This window comes from Haliotis cracherodii, unplaced genomic scaffold, assembly GCF_022045235.1.
Source record: "Haliotis cracherodii isolate W230 unplaced genomic scaffold, xgHalCrac1.p SCAF_24, whole genome shotgun sequence".
Lineage (NCBI taxonomy): Eukaryota > Metazoa > Mollusca > Gastropoda > Lepetellida > Haliotidae > Haliotis > Haliotis cracherodii.
In genome coordinates this window covers 1312600-1336573 of record NW_027266280.1, presented here as the reverse complement: position 1 = coordinate 1336573, position 23974 = coordinate 1312600, and the positions used below count along the sequence as shown (strand labels likewise).

Genomic DNA, 23974 nt, shown 5'->3' with positions numbered 1-23974 from the left:
CGTGCTGTTATGTAACATGCGACAGTCGGAATAAACAGCCGGTCAAGTGGCAGGCTCGTCTCCCTACTCCCGCGTTTGTCGTTCCTCCCTGAGAACCCAACATTTTGGCGACGAGGATGGGATCCAAGGTAGCTATGAAGTATATGTAAAGGAATTGTTGTACGTTTATCTGGCTGTTTGACGGTATATTGGCGAGGTGTGTTCGTTGCGACGAGTGTGTTAGCCAAGAGCACGTGGTCTGCTGACCTTTGTTTCACCCGTCAGTGTGAAGTAGGAGAAGCGGTATAGATGAACATTGACTTTTGTTTCGCTCTTCTTGAGGCATTATAACCGTCACTATCTTCAGCTCAGAGATTATGGCTACCACGGGTTTAGTTTGTGGATTGTTTGAATTTAATCCAAAGAAGTCGACATGGGAGGAATGGTGTGAGATACTGACACATGTTTTCGTGGCAAACGGAATTACAGACGAAGACAAACAGAAAAGCATACTGTTAGCGTCATGTGGAACTGAAACTTACCAGTTGATAAGAGCATTGGTTCAGCCCGTGAAACCTAGCGAGAAAACGTTTGACCAGCTGGTGGTTTTATTGAAAGAGCATTTCACGCCAAAACCATCGGAAATTGTACAGAGATTTAAATTTCATTCACGAAATAGGAAGGCTGGTGAAAGTGTAGCTGCTTATGTCGCCGAATTAAGAAAGTTGACTGACGGGTGTGATTTTGGAACGTCTTTACAGGCCATGTTGAGAGACAGGTTAGTGTGTGGTATTTGTGATGACAATATTCAAAAAAAGTTGTTGTCAGAGACTGCTCTAACATTTAGTAGTGCATTGAAAATTGCTAACGCAATTGAGGCGGCAGACAAGAATCTACAGGATCTTCACGGTGATAAAACTGTGGGACATTCGGTACACAAGTTTCACAGTAAGCCATCAGCACAATGTACCAAAGACCAGAGGCCTCATGTTGGATCTGGAAATAACAAACCTTGTTTTAGATGTGGAAAAACTACTCATGCTCCACACATGTGTTTTTATAAGAATGAGAAGTGTCATAAGTGTGGAAAACGTGGCCATATTGTGAGAGTCTGCAGGTCAGAGGAATCAATTCCGCAGAAACAGAATTCTAAGGCTAAATTCAAGGGAAGACAGAAAGTGAATGCTGTAGTGAGTGAGGTGAACTCGTGTGGCCCAGGTAACTGCAGTGCTAGTGTGGAAGACTTGTTTGAGAACTCGCTATTTCATGTTAGTACTCAGCCTTCGGCTAAAGGTGATTCAAACTACCCAAACCCCTACTACATTACAGTGGATGTTAATGGCACACCAGTGACGTTTGAGGTTGACACGGGATGCCCAGTGACCATTGTGAATGAGCAGACGGCTCAAAGAATTGGCCTTCAGTCATCGACATTGTACACATCACAAGTACCCCTGCGAAGTTATACAGGACAGGAAGTGGATTTGAACGGTTATACTACTGTGGATGTATCTTACGAGGAGAGATCTTACTCCTTACCGATTTCCATAGCCAAGGGTAATGGTTCCAATCTTCTAGGTCGTACATGGGTACAGCCTTTGAACTTTGACCTGAGGGATGTTTCGGTGAACCTTATGAAATCTACAGATTTGACACTTAATGATGTTCTTGAACAACACTCAGCTGTTTTTGAGGAAGGTCTTGGAACACTTAAGGGATTCCAAGCTCATATCTACGTGGATAAAGATGCAACTCCGAAGTTTTTCAAACCTAGATCTGTGCCGTATGCATTACGTCAGAAGATAGAAGTTGAACTTGATCGCTTGCTGAGTGAAGGCATTATTGAGCCAGTCAAGCATTCTGAGTGGGCGTGTCCCATTGTGCCAGTCATTAAACCTGATTCTTCTGTCAGGATTTGTGGAGATTTTAAACTAACAGTGAATCAGTTTTCAAAATTGGAGCAATATCCAATACCAACGTTGGAAGATTTGTGCACGAAGCTATCTGGGGGTGTAAAGTTCACCAAACTTGACATGAGTCATGCGTATCAACAGTTGGTCTTGGATGAAGAATCCCGAAAATATGTCGTGATTAACACCCACAAAGGACTCTTTAGGTACACAAGATTGCCATTTGGAGTATCTTCGGCACCCGCTATCTTTCAACGGATGATTGAAAGTATTCTACAGGGACTCGATTACTCAGCGGGTTATCTCGACGATATCATAAACTCTGGAATCGACGACAGTGAGCATCTTCGTATTCTGGATGAAGTACTTCATCGATTGTCAGAAGCAGGATTACGTTTGAGAAGAAACAAGTGTGTCTTTATGGCTGATGAAGTTGAATATCTTGGTTATAGACTTGACAGTGAAGGTTTGCATCCAGTGGAGAAAAAGATTGCTGCAATTCAGGAAGCTAAGGTCCCTGAAAATGTGAAAGAATTGAGAGCTTATCTTGGTATTCTGAACTACTACCATAGGTTTCTACCAAATCTGCCTGACACTCTCTCCCCCTTGTACAAGTTGCTACAAAAAGAAGTGAAATGGTCATGGAGTACATCTCAACAAAAAGCGTTTGAGAAGTCGAAGAACTTGCTTCAGTCTTCGGATGTCTTGATTCATTTTGACAGCTCCAAACCACTTTTACTGCAGTGTGATGCATCCCCCTACGGAGTAGGTGTTGTGTTGGCTCACCAACTGACTGATGGTTCGGAGAGACCTATAAGTTTTGCTTCAAGGACACTGACTAAGGCAGAGCAGAATTATTCTCAACTTGATCGTGAAGGACTGAGTGTGATCTTCGGACTGCGAAAGTTTCATAAGTATGTTTATGGACGTCATTTCCAGATCGTGACAGATCACAAGCCGTTGGTGTCATTATTCAATGAGAATAATCCAGTGCCACAGATGGTGTCTCCAAGAGTTCAGAGATGGTCAGTGTTGTTGACTGCATATGACTATAAAATTGTACACAGGAAAGGTACACAGCATACCAATGCAGACGCATTGAGCAGGTTGCCAGCGCCTGACTCAGGGAAGCCTATGGAAGACATGACAGTCTTAATGCTTCAGGAATTGGACACATGCCCTCTGAAGTCTACAGACATAAGTATCCAGACTGGCAAGGACCGAACATTGTCTATTGTTCGAGAATTTGTGATCCGAGGTTGGCCGCAGCGTGACAAGTTGGATGACCACTATGAGCCGTACTACAGAGTTCGTTCTGAACTCAGTGTGATGGATGGATGCTTATTAAGAGGTTCGAGGGTCATCATTCCATTGAAACTCAGACCTGTCATATTGTCAGAGTTGCATCAGTCCCACCCAGGAATCACCAGGATGAAGGGCTTGGCCCGAAGCTATGTTTGGTGGCCGCATCTAGATGCTGACATAGAAACAACAGTAAACAGTTGTGATTCCTGCCAGGAAGACAGGAATTGTCCGAGTGTAGCTCCCCTACACCCTTGGGAGTATCCTTCTCAACCTTGGCAAAGACTGCATATGGATTATGCTGGTCCATTCATGGGTAGCATGTTTCTTATAGTGATTGACGCCTACTCCAAGTGGATCGAATGTGCACCTATGTCGTCGTCAAATGCAAAGGCTACCATAAACCAGCTGCGTCGGATGTTTGCAGCTTATGGCATACCAGAAATTATTGTAACTGATAATGCTACAGCTTTTGTTGGGGAAGAATTTGCTACATTTATGTCCAGAAATGGAGTTGAACATGTGACAACATCCCCTCATCACCCGGCTGGGAATGGCTTAGCAGAAAGGGCGGTTCAAATAATAAAAGATGGATTAAAGAAGACAACTGGTGACACAGTTGCAACTCGACTACATAGGTTACTATTTTCTTATAGAATTACACCACAGTCTACAACTGGTGTATCACCTTCAATGTTGTTTCTAGGACGCAGATTGCGTTCGCGATTGGACTTGATGTTTCCAAACCTTACCTCAAAGGTGAAAAAGAACCAGAGAAAACTTGTGGATCAGTCAGCACTAACGAAATGTAGGGCATTTCAAGTGAATGACTCAGTGTGGGTTAAGAACTTTGCTTCAGGTCCAAAATGGATTAGTGGACAAGTTGATAGTGTAACTGGTCCATTATCGTACATCATCAAGTTAACGGATGGAAGATCGGTCAGAAGGCATGTGGATCATGTCAGACGCAGGATGTCTTTATCTTCACCCCAATGGGACGTGACTCAACGTTCAGACACTCCGCTAGAATCGCAGTCTTCACGAAGGAAGGAGTATGAATCAGACTTACCCGACACATCACAGGTAGATTCCCATGAGGAAAGTATCCCAGGGGATGTTTCAAGTGTACCAGATATGTCTGAACCGGGGGAGGAAACGCCGGTAGTGACATCGCCCGTAGCACCCATACTTCGTCGTTCAACCAGAGTGAAGCAGCAACCGTCTTATCTGAGGGACTTTGTGTCAAAGTGACATTTGAGTGAACTGTGATTGTCATTTTCAGTGAACTATGTGTCAAGGTGGCATTTGATTTAGCTGTGAATTACAGTTACTTGTATCAGGACTATAATACTTCAGCAGGTTATCAGTATTATTATGTGTCGAAAAAAAATTTAGTTGAATTTCACTTTTCATTATGACTGTAACTTGTCAAGTTATCAGGGTTATTAGTACTTTACAAGGGTCAGTGTACATTGTTAAGTTACTTATACTTTATGAAGTCCCGTGGACTGTGTTGTTTATCAAAGATTATTATTTTTGTTTCAAAGTAACTTAAATTTAGGAGGGGCGGATGTAATATCTGTAATTGAAACGCAGTAGCTTTAAACTAGCTAGTGTATTATATTATGAAAGGCCAACAGATGTCCGCTCTTGTAATGTGATTAGTTGCAGGTAAGCGCAATCACGTGCTGTTATGTAACATGCGACAGTCGGAATAAACAGCCGGTCAAGTGGCAGGCTCGTCTCCCTACTCCCGCGTTTGTCGTTCCTCCCTGAGAACCCAACATACATAGATTTAATAATACCCTTGTTATAGACAATGAAAGCGGTTAGCATACTACATGTCCATCCTGAGGCAACATATATCCAACATTTGTCCAACATATATCCAACATATGTCCAACATATATCGAACATATGTCCAACATATATCCAACATATATGCAACATATTTCCAAAATATATCCAACATGTATTCAACAAATATCCAACATGTTATCCAACGTCATCAAACACTTCATCCAACATGTATCCGACATATATTCAACTTATGTCCAACATATATCAAAAATATATCACATATATCTAATATGTTATCTAACATATATCCAACATATACTAGTATTCAACATATGTGCAACATATATCCAACATATGTCTAACATATATTCAACATATATCCAACATATGTCCAAAATATATCCAACATATATCTAACATAATATATGTCCAACATGTATTCAACAAATATCCAACATATATCCAACAAATATCCAACATATGCATGTCCAACATATATCCAACAAATGTCCAACATGTATCCAACATTTCTCCAACATGTATCCAACAAATGTCCAACATATATCAAACATATATCAAAGATATATCAAACATACATCAAATACACGTCAAATATATATCAAACATTTATGCAACATTCGTCGAGGACACGGGATCTTAGAGATAGAGACTGTAATTAAGAGTTATTTTTCTAAAAGAGAATTGACACCGTTGTGTAATTCTTATACTTGAGGTAATAAAGTAGCCCGATATTGACGGTATGAACGATCTTGGCGTTTGCTAACAAATTCATAACAACGATATTTAGACTTTCAAGTGTACATCGTGAGTAGAAGAGAGGGGGGGCTGAGGGGGGTTATCTGTGTACACGGGATGTAGCTGGGTGTTCGGGGGATGCTGATACCGTATCAGTGTATCACATTCCAGTCAATGACACGTCCGGCTGCGTGGAGAAGTACATCTACTGCTTGTGAGCCTGACACATCGAGAGCGCTGCCGCCTTCTCTAGGACGCGCAGGGATAGTCGCCACACATCGCCGGCGCTGCTGTCGCTGCTGTCGCTGCCTGTCTGGTTCTGGCGTTGACGCAAGTGAAACCAACCGTTCGTTCTTGCTGCACAGGTTCATAGATGAGGATGCCACGTGTGTTATTTGTTTTCATGAGGACCTTGATGGTGGTCGTGATGGGCTCGCACGAGAAGCCGGCCATGTTGATACATCTTCGACATTCACCCTGGCATACAGCTTGTGACAACGTGGACGGGACACGGCTCGAGTCATACGTCACGTTCAGAACCCACGGACAAAGCGATCGTTGGGATATGGAACCGCTTATCGGCGCTGTCAAGTTGGATTCGGGGTGAAGTTCGGCGACGCTCCCTGCTCGGATATATTTGGTGGAAGGTTGGTTCAAACATCTCAGATAGGTTGGGATGTTCTCAGACCATGGGCACGTGAAGGACGAGGTTCTCCCGGGAACCATTGAACCTGTTATAACACACACTATCGCCAATACACCGACAGAGAGTAGCATGGTGGTTGGGTGGGTCAGATAGCTCCACAGTGGAATGAGTAAAGAATCTAAACGGGGTCGTATTTATATTTCTCTAAAGTGGATTTCCCTCGTGATAAACAGGATAAAAATAAATATTTTAACACGCACTTACAGAAGCCCCATGAAGAAATATCGGTTTATATCATACTGTCCTTACTTTCGAAATTAAGCCAGGCGTGACGATGAACAGAAATACTATATTGATAAGAGCGTTTATGACATATTTCCCGTCTTTTTATGACAGTTACTTATAATTACTCTGGTAATACCAACTTACTGTGTTTAATCTTGTACCACATCAGAGATGGCGGAGTCAATGGGGAAGTTCTGCTGGGATTCCAGGTTCCTGGCTATCGATGTTATCAAGGGGAACTAAAGGGGTTTCATTGACAGCCACTGCATACTTGTCGTCTGTTTATTTTTCACGAAATAAAATAATTATGGAAATATTATTCAACTGAGTAATCTCATTGTGTTCCTTGATAACTTTTGTGATGATATCAAGGAGATATTGTTCTGGCTTCTGGTTGATTGGTCATAGATGCTATGCTTTGATGCATGTAATTATAAAATTTCAACGCAAGAGAATAACCAGTCTCGATTATCTGACGAAACAATTACCATTTGGCGGAAAAGGCTGAATAATCGTAAAAATCAAGTGATTTACACATCACGAGCATCGATTCACGCATTTGAGATACGATGACATGCATCAACCGAGTCAGCGAGCCTGACCACCCGAACCTGTTAGTCGCCTCTTAGGACAAGCATAGTCGCTCTTTACGGGAAGCATGGGTTGCTGAAGACCTCTTCTACTACGGGTCTTCACGGGTCGTTATGTGACGTCTTCAGAGAAATTACCAACAAGGTGACAAAACAATTTGTCATGATTTCTCTTCAAAGAAAACGGTTCGGTAATACACCGCTTAAAAGTCGGATAGACAGAGAAAGTGAGAGTATATATCTCAATGTTTGATGCAAATCCGTAAAGGATAGACAACAATATCGTCACGGCGCTTTGCGATCACTACACATTCATGGTATCTAATATAGTGTATAACTAATAGTCGAGTGTAAGTGGTGATATGTGTTGTCATCAGTAGGCAGTAAGTACATGTAAACTCGTTATCTGTGTTGTCAACAGCAGGTATTAGGTACATGTGAACTCCTTACCTGTGCTGTCAACAGTAGGTAGTGGGTACGTGTAAATTCGTTGCATGTGTTGGCAACAGTAGGTATTAGGTACATGTAAACTCGTTATCTGTGTTGGCAACAGTAGGTATTAGGTACATGTAAACTCGTTACCTGTGTTGTCAACAGTAGGTAGTGGGTACATGTCAACTCGTTACCTGTGTTGGCAACAGTAGGTATTAGGTACATGTAAACTCGTTACGTAAGTTGGCAACAATAGGTACATGTAAATTCGTTACCTGTGTTGGGAACAGTAGGTTTTAGGTACATGTAAACTCGTTACCTGTGTTGGCAACAGTAGGTACATGTAAACTCGTTACCTGTGTTGGCAACAGTAGGTATTAGGTACATGTAAACTCGTTATCTGTGTTGGGAACAGTAGCTAGTGGGTACATGTAAACCCGTTACCTGTGTTGGCAGCAGTAGGTATTAGGTACATGTAAACTCGTTACCTGTGTTGTCAACAGTATGTAGTGGGTACGTGTAAACTCGTTACCTGTGTTGTCAACAGTAGGTAGTGGGTACATGTAAACACGTTGCCTGTGTTGGCAACAGTAGGTATTAGGTACATGTAAACTCGTTACGTAAGTTGGCAACAATAGGTACATGTAAATTCGTTACCTGTGTTGGCAACAGTAGGTGTTAGGTACATGTAAACTTGTAACCTGTGTTGGGAACTGTATGTAGTGGGTACGTGTAAACTTGTTACCTGTGTTGTCAACAGTAGGTGTTAGGTACATGTAAACTTGTTACCTGTGTTGGCAACAGAAGGTAGTGGGTACGTGTAAACTCGTTACCTGTGTTGTCAACAGTAGGTGTTAGGTACATGTAAACTCGTTACCTGTGTTGGCAACAGTAGCTAGTGGGTACATGTAAACTCGTTACCTGTGTTGTCAACAGTAGCTAGTGGGTACGTGTAAACTCGTTATCTGTGTTGGCAACAGTAGCTAGTGGGTACGTGTAAACTCGTTACCTGTGTTGGCAACAGTAGCTAGTGGGTACATGTAAACTCGTTATCTGTGTTGGCAACAGTAGCTAGTGGGTACGTGTAAACTCGTTACCTGTGTTGGCAACAGTAGCTAGTGGGTACATGTAAACTCGTTACCTGTGTTGGCAACAGTAGCTAGTGGGTACGCGTAAACTCGTTATCTGTGTTGGGAACAGTAGCTAGTGGGTACATGTAAACTCGTTACCTGTGTTGGCAACAGTAGCTAGTGGGTACGCGTAAACTCGTTATCTGTGTTGGGAACAGTAGCTAGTGGGTACGCGTAAACTCGTTATCTGTGTTGGGAACAGTAGCTAGTGGGTACGTGTAAACTCGTTACCTGTGTTGGCAACAGTAGCTAGTGGGTACATGTAAACTCGTTATCTGTGTTGGCAACAGTAGCTAGTGGGTACGTGTAAACTTGTTATCTGTGTTGGCAACAGTACGTAGTGGGTACGTGTAAACTCGTTATCTGTGTTTGGAACAGTAGGTATTAGGTACGTGTAAACTCGTTATCTGTGTTGGGAACAGTAGGTATTAGGTACGTGTAAACTCGTTACCTGTGTTGGCAACAGTAGCTAGTGGGTACGTGTAAACTCGTTATCTGTGTTGGGAACAGTAGCTAGTGGGTACATGTAAACTCGTTATCTGTGTTGGGAACAGTAGCTAGTGGGTACGTGTAAACTTGTTACCTGTGTTGGCAACAGTAGGTATTAGGTACGTGTATACTCGTTACCTGTGTTGGCAACAGTAGGTAGTGGGTACGTGTAAACTCGTTACCTGTGTTGGCAACATAGGGTATTAGGTACATGTCACATCCTTCTGACACGCTTTGTTATAACTGAACAACTCCCGCATCAAGCTGACGCGCTGTTCTATGAATAAAATATTTTTCAAAGGTGCGTCGAACCAAACGCACTTGGTATTAAAGAATCCTTTGAAATATCTTGAAATAAAATACTGGCAATGTGAAATGAGCTGAAATAGAAGATAGAAATTACTACATGTGCTGGTGATGCGGCTACCTTCGCAGATCAGTTCGTGATGCGATTGATTACCACTGAACAACACTGGGCAAGTCTCGTTAGATCACAATAGCAATGCGAGACAATGAAAGCGTACGTAAAATATCTGCCTTTGGTTTGTTGTAACTCCGCACTTAGCAATATTCCAGCTGTTTGACGACGGTCTGTGAATAATCGAGTCTGGACCAGACAATCCAGTGATTGACATCATGAGCATTTGTCAGTTGGGATACGATGACATGCATCAACCAAGTCAGCAAGCCTGACCCCCTGATCGCGGTAGTCGCCTCTTACGACAAAGCATTAGTTGCTGAAAACCTATTCTATTCGAATCTTCAGGGTTCTTTCTGCCCTTGGTGCGCTTTAGACTCACTGTGTGTGTAGTGTTAGTGTAATACTCAGTATAGCATTTTCTAGTGCTAGTCCCCTGAGGTACCATTCCGCAGGTTAACATTGATACCCCACTCAGACTGACTTCGGCCCGACTTCTGTTTTAATTCCCTTAACTCCGTGTTTCATGGCTGGGTAACAACAGGTAATGTTTTAACGGCAGTTAGTATGGCGTGGTTTGGGGATGGAACCACTCACCTTCCGCTCTCCCGGCAGACGCTCTATTCACTACACCATCGGAGTCAGTCTTGAAGATATAGTAGTAGTTGTTGTTGTTTAACGCCGCACTCAGCAATATTCCTGGTATATGACAGCGGTCTGTAAATAATTGAGTCTGGATCAGACAATCCAGTGATTTATGGTATGAGCATCGATCTACGCAGTTGGGATACGATGACATGCATCAACCAAGTCAGCTGGACTGACCACCCGATCCCGTTAGTCGCCTCTTCCGACAAGCATTGTCGCCACTTCCGAAAAACATAAGTTGCTGAAGACCTATTCCAACCCGGATCTTCACGGGTCTGAAGATATGATAATGATGAAACTGATTACTGTTCAAAGAGCTGGGAGAACCTGATGCATAGAAACGATGCATGGATATTATTTGAGGCTGTGCTGCAGTTCAAAGGTCATGTGTAACCACGGTTATCAAGACAGCTGTCATCATATTAGGGTCCTCGGTAACACGGAATCCCTGTTTGACGTGGTTCTATGAACAATCAATTAATCTGAAGGGAAACAACAGTTGGTTATATCGACAATGCATTAATTATTCTTTCCTTTCATGTTCACCATCTGGCAGTTATGAGCATCACGGTCCACACGTCTCTGTCTTTCGTTTTCCTGTTTGCATATCATCTTGCATCTTATGCTTGGATAGATGCATAGAATGCGCGAAAACATTAGAAAATCTGTAACGAATTCTTTGATGATGTAAAAGCTTCTGGACACCATGAATCAATGTGATGTGGTGGTGTCATGTAACGCCTTGTCGTCACGTGGTTGTGTCGTGTAACGCCCTCATGTGACGTGGTAGTGTCATTTGACGCCCCCTTGTCACGTGATGTCATGTAATGTCCTGATGTGACGTGGTGAGGTCATGTAACGCCCTTATGTGACGTGGTGAGGTCGTGTCAGGCCCTTATGTGACGTGGTGAGGTCATGTCAGGCCCTGATGTGACGTGGTGAGGTCGTGTCAGGCCCTTATGTGACGTGGTGAGGTCATGTATATCCTTGATGTGACGTGGTGAGGTCATGTAATGCCTTGATGTGACGTGGTGAGGTCATGTAACGCCCTGATGTGACGTGGTGAGGTCATGTGATGCCTTGATGTGACGTGGTGAGGTCATGTAATGCCTTGATGTGACGTGGTGAGGTCGTGTAATGCCTTGATGTGACGTGGTGAGGTCATGTAATGCCTTGATGTGACGTGGTGAGGTCATGTAATGCCTTGATGTGACGTGGTGAGGTCATGTAATGCCTTGATGTGACCTGGTGAGGTCATGTCAGGCCCTGATGTGACGTGGTGTGGTCATGTGATGCCCTGGTGTGACGTGGTGAGGTCATGTAACGCCCTGATGTGACGTGGTGAGGTCATGTAATGCCCTGGTGTGACGTGGTGAGGTCATGTAACGCCCTGATGTGACGTGGTGAGGTCATGTAACGCCCTGATGTGACGTGGTGAGGTCATGTAACGCCCTGATGTGATGTGGTGAGGTCATGTAATGCCCTGGTGTGATGTGGTGAGGTCATGTTACCTCCTGAGATGGATATGTTTAAAACCTATATGATTTAATCTAGCGTCACAATTGCGATAGGTGCAGCTATCACTTCGATAACGTCACAGACATGAACGGAAACAACCCTTTTTACATTAAAAAATAAATCATAATATCAACAGTTTAGATATTCCAACGATATGTGGCTAAAGCATTCACCCATAGCAACACGTCAAGCTTTAATCAAATGGATATAAACTTAATTTTCTGATGATATGATTACCAACGATGTTCAGAGGTACGATGCCATCGCCCAACTCTCCCAGCTTGACCTGCCGAGCCATCAGCAGATTTATAAAATGACCAACGAACTTGCAGGTGGGCTGATACGGTGTCCAAGTGCTATTGCTGCTGGTGACGTCGCCGTCACGGACCTATTGCAGAGGAGTATGGTACGGATGTGGCGGACTTCCTGTTGGGTTCTAACCCGCTGTATTCCTGTTTTAGGCCTGTCACGTGTTCTACCTGTCACCCGGTAACAACATGCACACATCGTGCGTCTGGAAGAGCCGAAGGTGCTTGCAATATGGGACTGTGACGCTCCCATTCTCGCCATACCAATGGCTCTCTCGCACTCTTCCAGGGATAAACGTGGCATTTCTCTTGAGTGATTTTTGAATTTGACATATCAAACGGTTGTCTAGACCTATTTAGTTTGCACGTACATTTTGTGTAGCGTCCGAAAATCATGTTTACCATTTCTGTGGCGTTGTACGGACTGCACAATGTTCGCAGTAATGTCAGGCCTACAGAGCGTTGAAGTATTGGGGCGAATGTTCAGATAATGCAACGATGCTTGATGTCTGGGACCGACTCCGTGGCCTAGTGGTAGAGCGTTCGCGGAAGGTCCGGGGTTCGATCCCCGGTCGCTACATACCAAAAGACGATAAAAGATGGTACTTGTTATTACCCTGTCTGGCGCTGGGCATTAAGGGGCTAAAACAAGGACGGGTCGGCTGGGAGTCAGTATACTGTGTCTGATTGGGGTATTCATCAGTTCGGTCTGGAACACACACACACACACACACACACACACACACACACACACACACACACACACACACACACACACACACACACACACACACACACATGTGCATGTTCGTCGCTAAATACGTGCATTAATCTTGGACGCGACTTTAAACACCATTTCACCTGACCCCACCCCACTTGATGTCTGGAAGCGTGACCATGGTCTCGTTACGAATAGGGCAGTTCAGTTTGTTTGGATGACGTTCATCTACGAGTACTTCATGAAACTGACAAGAATCACGTGACGAGCAATGGAATGATTGACATTGAGGGGCCCAGATAACACAGTCGGAGGTTAAAAGCTCAGGTGCACGTGCAAAATCGAGGGAAACCTGTCCGGATCGTTATTTGTCAAAGCGTTACAGAATAAAGCTTTCATTCAATTTTTATTAAGACTGTTTATATTCTGCTTTTAGTATAATAAATATCCGTGTATGTTGGATGCTAGTTGTATACACAGTAAACTACGGTTATAACGAACTCGAAGGGACCACAAATTTAGTTTCTAATAACCGTAGTTCGTTATAAGCATATATATATAAGCATATTTATACAACAAATGGCCGGGACTAAAACATAAGTTCGTTATATCGTCAGTTCGTTATATCGGTCAGTTCGTTATATCGGTCAGTTCGTTATAAATGTAGTTTACTGTATCACGCCAAGAAACCGGACCACGTGACCCGTTAGGAAACAGAGGTATTTCTCTTCTCTCAGTTCCGTGGAAGATGTATTCAAAATCCCTAATGCAAAATGAAGTAAATGGCGACAAGCACAAGACGTGCTTGATGAGAAACAGAACGGTTTCCGCCCAACACGCAGTACTCACTAGTATATCTACAGTTTATATTCCGCCATCAATAATTGAAAATTATTGAAGAAATCAACTTATGTATGCTTCATCGATGCTTTGAAGGCTCTCGACAAAGTAAACGACCCTGTTAATGGTATAAATCACAAATCGGAATTAATGAAAAGTTTTTTTATACGCGATTTAATCCATGGGTGGAAATTCAACGGCAAGAGTACTGGACATGTCAATGATCCATATTCTGATGTGTTTGGTGTAAATGTCGGCGTTAGACAGGGATGTGTATTGTCACCAACATTGTTTTCTGTTTACATTAACGATCTAAAGAAATCAAGGGCCTTAACTATGTATTGACGTAGACGGAATTATGGTGAGCACATTACTTTATACTGAAGATGTCCAATTGTCAGTAGTGGACGAATTATCTCTGCAACAGTTGTGTTCACAGTTGGTGAATGTGAGTGAGTGAGTTGGGTTTAACGTTACGATATAACAGTATGATATAGTTATAACGCGGCGTGTCATCTTAATGTGGGAGGAAAGCCCGAAGTGATGCAGGTCTCAGACGTTTACCACTTCGGTGAAACACTCGAGCACGGGTATGGTGCTGTCATTGTATCCCAATTGCGTGGATCGATGCTCATGATGTCAATCACTGGATTGTCTGGTCCAGACTCGATTATGTACAGATCGTCGTCATATAGCTGAAATATTACAGAGTGCGGCGTTAAACAACAAACAAACAAACAAAACTTACGCTGATTACTCTAGCCTTAATTCAACGTCGAAAATGGAATTACACGACGATAATTTAGGACTAACCTGATTGTCATGGTGCTGCGTAGGTATGGAACGTTTATAACACACATTTATTGTCTGTACATCCCACGGTGCGGAGATCGTGTTGCTACATCACAGCTCAGACATCGACCATGAGTCAGGTGTGTATCAGTCAATGCCTCATCTTCCTAAACATCCTGCACAGTGGCATTTGTGTAACATTCAGCAGCCATTCTAGTCTTCCCGTACAGCTGCTGCCGTCGCTGCCCACAGCTCACGGAGCGCACGGACATGAGATGGGCGTTGTAAGATCCATACTGTCACGTGTTTACATTGTGCAGGGACGACGGTTGAGAGTAATGACGTGGTAGTAGTATTGAGATCACAATCTGGATGATATGATGTGCTGAGACAGTTGTGACAATGTGGTTAAGAGAAGGCAATCTTGATTGATGAAATGTTAACAGTGTGCTGCGATTGACGTCGTTGAGAGTAGTTACATCGTGAGAAAAGAGAAGATGCAGTCTTGAAGAAATGTTAACTGTGAGTTGCGATTGACACCGTTGAGCGTAGTGACACCGTTGAGAGTAGTGACATCGTTGGGAGTAGTGACATCGTTGGGACTAGTGACCTTGTTAAGAGAAGAGACATCGCTGAGAGTAGTGACGCCGTTGAGTGTAGTGACGCCGTTGAGCGTAGTGACATCGTTGAGAGTAGTGACATCGTTGGGAGTAGTGATCTTGTTGAGAGAAGAGACATCGCGGGAAGAACCACTGATGTCACTATGAGCTGCGATTGACATCGTTGAGCGTAGGGACATCGTTGAGAGAAGTGACATCGTTGGGAGTAGTGACCTTGTTGAGAGAAGAGACATCGCGGGAAGAACCACTGATGTCACTGTGAGCTGCGATTGACATCGTTGAGAGTATCGACATCGTTGAGAGTAGTGACATCGTTGATAGTAGTGACATCGTTCAGAGTATCGACATCGTTTAGAGTAGTGATCTTGTTGAGAGAAGAGACATTGTAGGAAGACCCGGTGATCTCACCGTGAGCTACGTCACTGTGGAGAATTCAATGTCCATCTCATATTGCTGAGCGTTGTGAGAAGACAGATCAGTACGACACAAGTTCTACATCAAACGTCGACGATGACATCACGATGCAAATCGCCACTAAAGTGGTTCTACATCATGGCGCTTTACCAACTTGTCATTGTCTGCTTTCTAACATTTGTTGTGATGTCTTGGACGAGACACCAAGATGTAACCCGATTCGTCGTCCAAATGCCTGTACCTGCCCGTGACGATAGCGCACCGCTACACAAGAGGCACGCTGCAGATCTTAACGTCACAATATTGTTGGAAAATAAGACCATTTGTCATGGCTTGGACACTGTCTCCGTGTTATTTATGGTCCACACGGCGCCATCGCACACCGCGCACAGACAGGCGATCAGGGCAACGTATGCCAACAGCTCCCATCATCCGACGCATTCAGTGAGGGTGATATTTCTGCTTGGGGTACAACGTCGACCTAATAAACTCAACATACAAACAGCAATAGACATAGAACACCGACTTTTCGGGGATATAATCCAGGGAAACTTCATTGACGCTTATACTAATCTCACGTACAAAGGCGTCATGGGATTCAAGTGGATTACCCAACATTGCAAAAATGTGGACTACGTCATTAAAATTGATGATGACGTTTATGTAGATACTTTCAATTTTTTCGCTAATTTTTACACACAGAGGCAAAAGAATATGATTATGTGTCATAGCTGGCCAGCGTGGTCTCTGCTGGTTGAACGACGCAGCCGATGGAGAGTGTCCAAGCATCACATGAGACGGTATGACGCATATCCGTGGGACTCATGCAGCGGATATGCTGTTGTCATATCCGGTTCTCTTGTACCCAGGTTATACAAAGCCGCCCTCATGGCGCCATTCTTGTGGATTGACGACATCTATCTATTCGGGCTGCTCCCGGACCTTGTCGGAAATGTGACACGATTGCATCTCGAAGACAAGAGATACAGCAACAGGTCGAGGCGAGAGGTGATACAGTGTTTCAATACGTCGGAGTGTCAGCTGGTCATATCATCAGCACAGGTGCCCGACATTCACGAGCTATGGCGGGCCAGGCATCGAACCTATCTCTCGGGACACATGGTGCCGGTAAGGACACATGTGTTTGTTAACGGTAGCATTTACATTTGGGATTTCAAAACAAAACGGATGGAAATCTTCATGAACGACCCAAGAGAATATAATATTCCAGAAATACGCACACTTTTAAAGCATTAAAGGTTTGTCACCTAACGATTACCCCTGGCTACAATAAAAACAAACTTACTCCTCTAAAACTGTGATATTTTAGGCACTGCGGCAACAATTCTCTCGCTGCTTTAAAACATTGAATGTTGAAAAACATTTTATGAAACAAATTGTTTTTACATTCTTGGCATTTATCAAACGAATATTATTTTGATTCTTTGCAGTTTTTAAAATGACAGATCTATAAAGAGAACTTAATGTAACGGAGTTTGGCCACGCGTGTGTGTTCCTATCAAAATCGAGCAATTCCTTTGAAAACGAACCAAGTCGTGTGTGTTTGTTTGTTGTTTAACGCCACACTCAGCAATATTCCAGCTATATAACGGCGGTCTGTAAATATTCGAGTCTGGACCAGACAATCCAGTGATTGACATCATCAGCATGGATCCACCTAATTGGGATACGATGACATGCATCAACCAAGTCAGTGAACCTGACCACCCGATCCTGTTGGTCGCCTCTTACGGGAAGCATAGTCGCCTGTTATGGCAAGCATTGGTTGCTGAAGACCTAGTCTATCCCGGATCTTGATCCAAGTTGTGACAACGATACCGAGGTTAATGTACCGACGAGGGAGCTCCTGTAGTAATGTCCTTGCTAACAATTTGGGAAATACTAAAATATTTTGCAATATATTAACCATAAAACCAATGTTTATTGTGTGGTAATCCATAGGCTCAAATATAGGATGTGGATACAATACAGTTCAGGATAATTTTACTAGTGAGTCACGTTTCATTTCTGTACATTTTTTTATCTTGAAGGCATATTTGAAATATAAATATTGATAATTTGAGGTTGCCATAGGCGAATAAATTGTTGGTCTGACGGTCGAATGACATATTTATTTGGAATGAATTGCTTTCGAATATTTTTTAAGGATGAACTTTTTAAGGATGAACATAAGGTGAAATGATACAGATCTTCGATATTGTTGAGATTACAATGTGTAGATAATCTTCGATATTGTTGAGATTACAGTGTGTAGATAATCTTCGATATTGTTGAGATTACAATGTGTAGATAATCTTCGATATTGTTGAGATTACAATGTGTAGATAATCTTCGATATTGTTGAGATTACAATGTGTAGATAATCTTTCAGATTTTGGAATTTTATGGTGTCTCACGGTATCAATTTTAAGACTCACACCATGGCCAGAACATCCAAAACGAGCACGAGTAAAATCGGAAGCAAATGTACACAAGCTCGAATTGATTAAATATTTCTCTTCTGCTAGGCTTATCTTAAAAAGTGTATAATATTCATATCGAGTGCAAGATGATAAAATAGTGCTCCATTCTTGGCTCTACATGGCTTTCAAACGGGCTTGAAAAAGGTTAAGAAAACCTCGTGGTAGAACCAAGCATACCCAAGACCTGAGTGAGTGAGTATGGTTTTACGCCGCTTTTAGCAATATTCCAGCAATATCACGGCGGGGGACACCAGAAATTGGCTTCACACACTGTACCCATGACGTGGAATCGAACCCGGGTCTTCGGCGTGACGAGCGAACGCTTTAACCACTAGGCTACCCGACCGCCCCTCCCAAGACCTGAACTAAGCTGACTAAGCCGAACAGTACTTGCCCAGTTCTGCCTACCTACCGAATCAAGATTAATTAACCTCTGTATGCCTGATCTATTGATTTTTCTCTTCGAAGCTAGTTACTTCCAAATGAACAAGACTGCTTGCAAACACAGACGAGAAACACCACAATCTGTCGATCACATTGTCTGGGCGTAAACAATCCATCTCAGAAGAAGAAAGGAGAATTGATCAGTGTATATCAATCAATTGCAGTGTTATCGCCGCTTCTGCTGCAACCACGCGTTTGGCATGGATGGTACTCGTGTCGGAACGGCTGATGCATGCGCAGATGCGGTCCTATTTCGCTCATGCTCTGCTTGCATATTTGAACATAAACCCCTCTATCGACCTTCGACTATCGCCTGTAAGTTTGAAACACGATCGTCACGTAGTTTAGACATGTGTGCATACACAACTAAAAATTTACATGATGATTCATTTTGGTGAGTGAATATTGCTTAATGCCGCAGACATTTTCCAGTTTGTTCCCGACGGACTGTTGATAATTGAGTCTCGGCAAAGCAGTGGTCGACAACATGAGCAACGATCCATGGTGTTGGGGCACGATGACATACATTGTAAGCATCAAATCCTCATTAGTCGATTCTTACTGGTTTGTTTGTTTGAGACAAAATTATGATTCCTTCAATGCTGCAGGACAATCACATTTTTGTACATCAAAGAAGGAGCCAAACCATTATGTTTATGGGAAATTGAGAGATTTTATTTTGGCTAAACCGGAATCAAAGTAATCTTTTTCATTGTGTCCCTCGCCGTGATATTGCTGCACTATTGCTAAAAACGGAGTAAAGCCAAACTCACTCACTCAACCAGATCAATCAGATAGCCAGATTACTTACAGAGTATATGGTTTCTCGACATTTTCAGTTTTAGAATAGTAGGACATCGGCAGTATGAGGAAAAGGTTGTGTATTTTATTTTTAAGAATGCGTAGGCTAGCGAATGGCTCCCTGTCGAATACCACACGAACAGCACACACGAGTGTTCAAAATGACGTGTGCCATCTGGCAAAGACATGCTATTTATTTCAAATCCACACTTTTATTAAAAATCGATATGTATTGCAAACAGCCGTAGTCATAACTGTATGTACAGGACTGGCTATGTTTAATGTTACACAGCTAAATCAATGAATAGCACAGCTCAAGAAGAGAAATCAAATGAAAGGCATACACATCCCTTTTTCTACAAGGGTTGATTGATAAGTGTTGAGCTTTACATAGAAGGCGTAGTGTAATAGTGAAATATTTTGTCGTGGACACTATGCGAGTCCAAATACCAATCTGCAAGTACTTGAACACGACACGTTCCTCAGGTTTATCCTTTGTCCAGGGGTTGTGGACCCCTACGTATTTCACTGACTTGTCACTGAGAAACAATTTGCTCAGTTGACTCAGGTATATTTGTGTGGATTCCCTGTATGACACCTTGCGATTCCCACAACAGATTTGACTATTACACAATTCCTGCTGTGTGAGGCTCCGTTAACTCTCGTTTGGTATGGAGTTTTAAAGAGGTTATTTCAATCCTAAATCCCCAATAATACTGTATCTAAACTATAAACAAGACTGTAAACACCAGACAAACCAGAGGTAGCTACGTCGTAGCACTAAATAATTGTTAGGGTTAGGGTTAGGGTATTCCTACTTACAATTCGGCTCTCACTTCATGCATGGAGTCCTAGGAGTCTCATCCTCGATTGTCCAGGGTATTCTTTCTCCATTTCATCATGCTATACACCCTGGGGCCATTGGCAACCACAGCCTCGTTTCGAAAGTGACGTCACCTTTTACATCACTTATCACAAAACTAACTCAGATAAAGAAGCTTTAGAGAAGTTTCATCTGATTCTTCAGAATATGATAAAGACTTACTGAGAAGCATTGGGATGAAGGCTTTGATATGTTGTGACCCTGTGAGGGTTCAGGGTCCACATGCACAGAGCAGTCTTTGTTACAATTGATCTTAGGCGCCTACAATACAACTTTACAAGAGCCATACTATTGTTCTTTTCCACTTGCGCAAACCGATCTTAGTGCGATTGTAAGACGGCTTGTATTTAAGATTGCGATCTTCAATGATGGAGGTACGAATAGCTTAAACTTGACTCCTGTCTACAGTTGTCTGCCTGTCTTGAAGGCCATTTTGAAAAGTTTATTCAGAAACTACAACGATCTTAGTAACTTAAGATTGGTCCTGACCAACTTTAAGACTGTAGGTGTTAGCCATCCTGACCAACTTTAAGACTGTAGGTGTTAGCCATCCTGACCAACTTTAAGACTGTAGGTGTTAGCCATCCTGACCAACTTTAAGACTGTAGGTGTTAGCCATCCTGACCTTGTCTTTGACCATACTGTTCGTGGACCTTTAAAACACTCGAAGGGCCACTGGCTTTATGATAGGTCTGAAATGAGTTTGATTGAGTATGCCTCATCATTTGGGGCAAGGCTTCCAAGAGCTTGTGAAGTTGCTGGGGATAACCTGAAGGAATCTCAGGACAAAAAAAAGTACATTATGACAAAAAGTTTCAAGAGAGAAATTTCAGCTCTGGCATTAAAGTCATAGTGTTTTTGTCAATCGCTGGTCGACCATTACGTGCTAGGTACCACGGTCTGTATGTTATCGACAGAAAAGTCAGCGATACTGACTATGTCGTACAAACACCAGGCCGTCGTAAACAGACAGTTTTGTCATGTCACTATGATTAGATAGTCTAATGTCAAAAATGACAATGTACCAACTCAGTGAGTTTCTCCCATGGATATTGATTGCAATACTGGTAATAATTATGACTCTTTCAAATTTGATGGCCTTGCTGATTATGTTAGCCCTAAGCTAAACAATTCTTAAGTTTTATCAAACTTGGATGCTAAGTTCAGTCGTTTGTCATCTGAGCAAAAGGCTGAAATATCAGAGATAATTCAAGGGCTGCTCACTTGTTCACGAATGTGCCTTTGTCGTACAGATTTAGTGTGTCACGATGTAGATGTAGGTGACGCTGTGCCTGTAAAACTAAATCTCTACCAAATGAATTCAATCAAGCTTGAAGCTCTGAAACAGGAGATTCGTTACCTTCTGGACAATGAAATTTACTGAACCAAGTCCGTGTGACTGAAACTCACCTTGAATACTTGTGCCGAAGCCTGATGGTAGTTACATGTTGTACTGGCATGAGACGTGTGAACGCTGTTTCTAAAACTGATTCTTACCCAATACCAAGAACGAATGAGTGACTGCTTTGACAGAATCGGTCATGCCATGTACGTCAGAAAGTATGACCTATTGAATGGGTATTGGCAGATTCCACTGACTGAGCATGCCATGGGCGTATAAGCCTTTGTGACTCAAAATGGACTTTACGAATATTAAGTGATGCCAAGAAAGTTGGGCTCAAGAACGGCCCAGCCACCTTCCAGCGTGGCATCAATGATATTACAAAGGACCCGTGCCTTCTACGAGAGACTTACTGAAGCTTAATTGACTGTAAATTTAGTTAAAAGTGAATTTGCATACGCCCATGAACAATTTTGAAGGCATGTCATTGGTCAAGGTCAGGTACAGCTCATATAAGCAAAGGTGGAAGCTATGTGTAGATATAAAGTTCCACGAAACAGAAAGGAACTTATGAGATTTCTGGGAATGGCTGGTTACAACCGTAAGTTGTGTCAACATTTATCACATGTGGCAGCCCCTCTCAACAATGTGCTGGGCAAAAGGGTGAAATTTGTTTAGGACAGCAATTGTCAGGCTGCTTTTGAGAAAATTAAAGCCATTCTCATGAATTCTGTTATCTAAGCAACAAACTTTGAACGTTCTGTCACGCTGGCAGTAGATGCTAGTGACATTGGTGCGGTAGGTGTCCAATTACAGGAAGACGCATCGGGTCTTGATCATCCTGTTTGTTATTATTCGCGCAAATTTGACAAACATCAGAGAAATTATTCCACCATTGAAAAAGAAACTCTTGCCTTATTGTTAGCTTTGCAACAATGTGAAGGGTATATGGGCACTTCTTTGTTTCCTATTCCTAGGAATGTTTCTGTAGACCGTTCATAATCCAATAGAAGAACAAAAAACAACACCTAATGCGCTGAAGCCAGTCTTCGCAAGAATTTTATTTAGAAATCAAACGTATCAAAGGCAAAGGCAATGTTATTGCTGATGCATTTTTTCGAGTTGGTTGAATGTGATCTGTTCTGACTGCAAGAATGATTAGCATTTTTGTGAACATTTCTCATAATATCAGGTATAATGTTTATTAGTTGTTGTACATTTATTTGCAAAGAAAGTGCTCACTTCGTTCAAACTTTCTTTCTCCGAAGTGTCTTAGTGTTACATGACATGTTGAACAGTGATAGTAACTGTGTTACATTCTTTCTATCTAGATTCGGTAGAGGCTCATTGCATTGTATTTGGACAGTGATTAGTGGTCAGGAATGTAATACTATCTAAAGTAAGCAGTCGTCAGGAACTTACTATATTTAGATACTAGTGTGGTGTGTAAACATCAAGTATACCGTAGACTTAGGTGAAATATTCTGTGATGTTCTAGTGCATCTAGATTGGTAATGGCACTGTGTAAACAATTCCAGTAGCTATTTAGACTGTATATATAGTGGGACAAGAGTGTGTTTAGGCATCTCTCACGCATTTCATCACATCAACCAGCGTTCCTGTGAGGATCATTCAACATCCCTGATTCCCTGCATTGGCCATCTCGGAAGCTTGACTACCATCACCACTGGCTGAATATATATTATTATCACTAACATTTGCTAGCACCACTGTATTCTTGTAGTTGATACTGACCACTGCGATCATATTATGTATTGCCATTGAATATTGTCCTTTCATTGTATTGTGTAATACCATTGTAATTGCTGTGCAGTTATTTGTATTGATTTGTAAACCTACTTAATTTTGTAATATATTTGCTAATTGTAAACCATTTGTTGGTTCTTTGTCCTTTTACGTACAGATTTTTGGGTTAACGTATTATTTCAATTTGGGAATCGACACGTGACAGAAATTTGGGGCTCGACCGGATTATAAATTTAATATATCACAAATTATATATCAAAATTATTGGATAAACATTTTATTGTCTCAATTTGGGAATCGACACACAACAATAGTTGGAAATAATTGAAGTATAGAAATTAAAATAAACGTCACATTGAAACAATTATCTTATTGGAACTGACGTGTGAATATCTCATTGAAACATCATGTGCGAATATCTCATTGAAACACATGTGCGAATATCTCATTGAAACTGCCATGCGAATATCTCATTGAAACTGATGTGCGAAGAGCTCATTGAAACTAATGTGTGAATATCTCATTCAAACTAATGTGCGAATATCTCATTGAAACTGGCGTGTGATTATCTGATTGAAACTGCCATGCGAATATCTCATTGAAACTGGTGTGTGAATATCTTATTGAAACTGGTGTGTGAATATCTTATTTAAACTGCC

At 42.2% G+C, this 23974-nt stretch overlaps 1 protein-coding gene across 1 annotated transcript; it reads left to right on the top strand.

The window, feature by feature from the left end:
- Positions 1–14942: 14942 nt before the first annotated feature.
- LOC139472429 (UDP-GalNAc:beta-1,3-N-acetylgalactosaminyltransferase 1-like) lies at positions 14943–16875 on the top strand. The gene has a single exon (XM_071254907.1). The coding sequence runs from the start codon at positions 15692–15694 to the stop codon at positions 16850–16852; it is 1161 nt and encodes a 386-aa protein (XP_071111008.1). The 5' UTR covers positions 14943–15691; the 3' UTR covers positions 16853–16875.
- The last annotated feature ends 7099 nt before the right edge of the window (positions 16876–23974 follow it).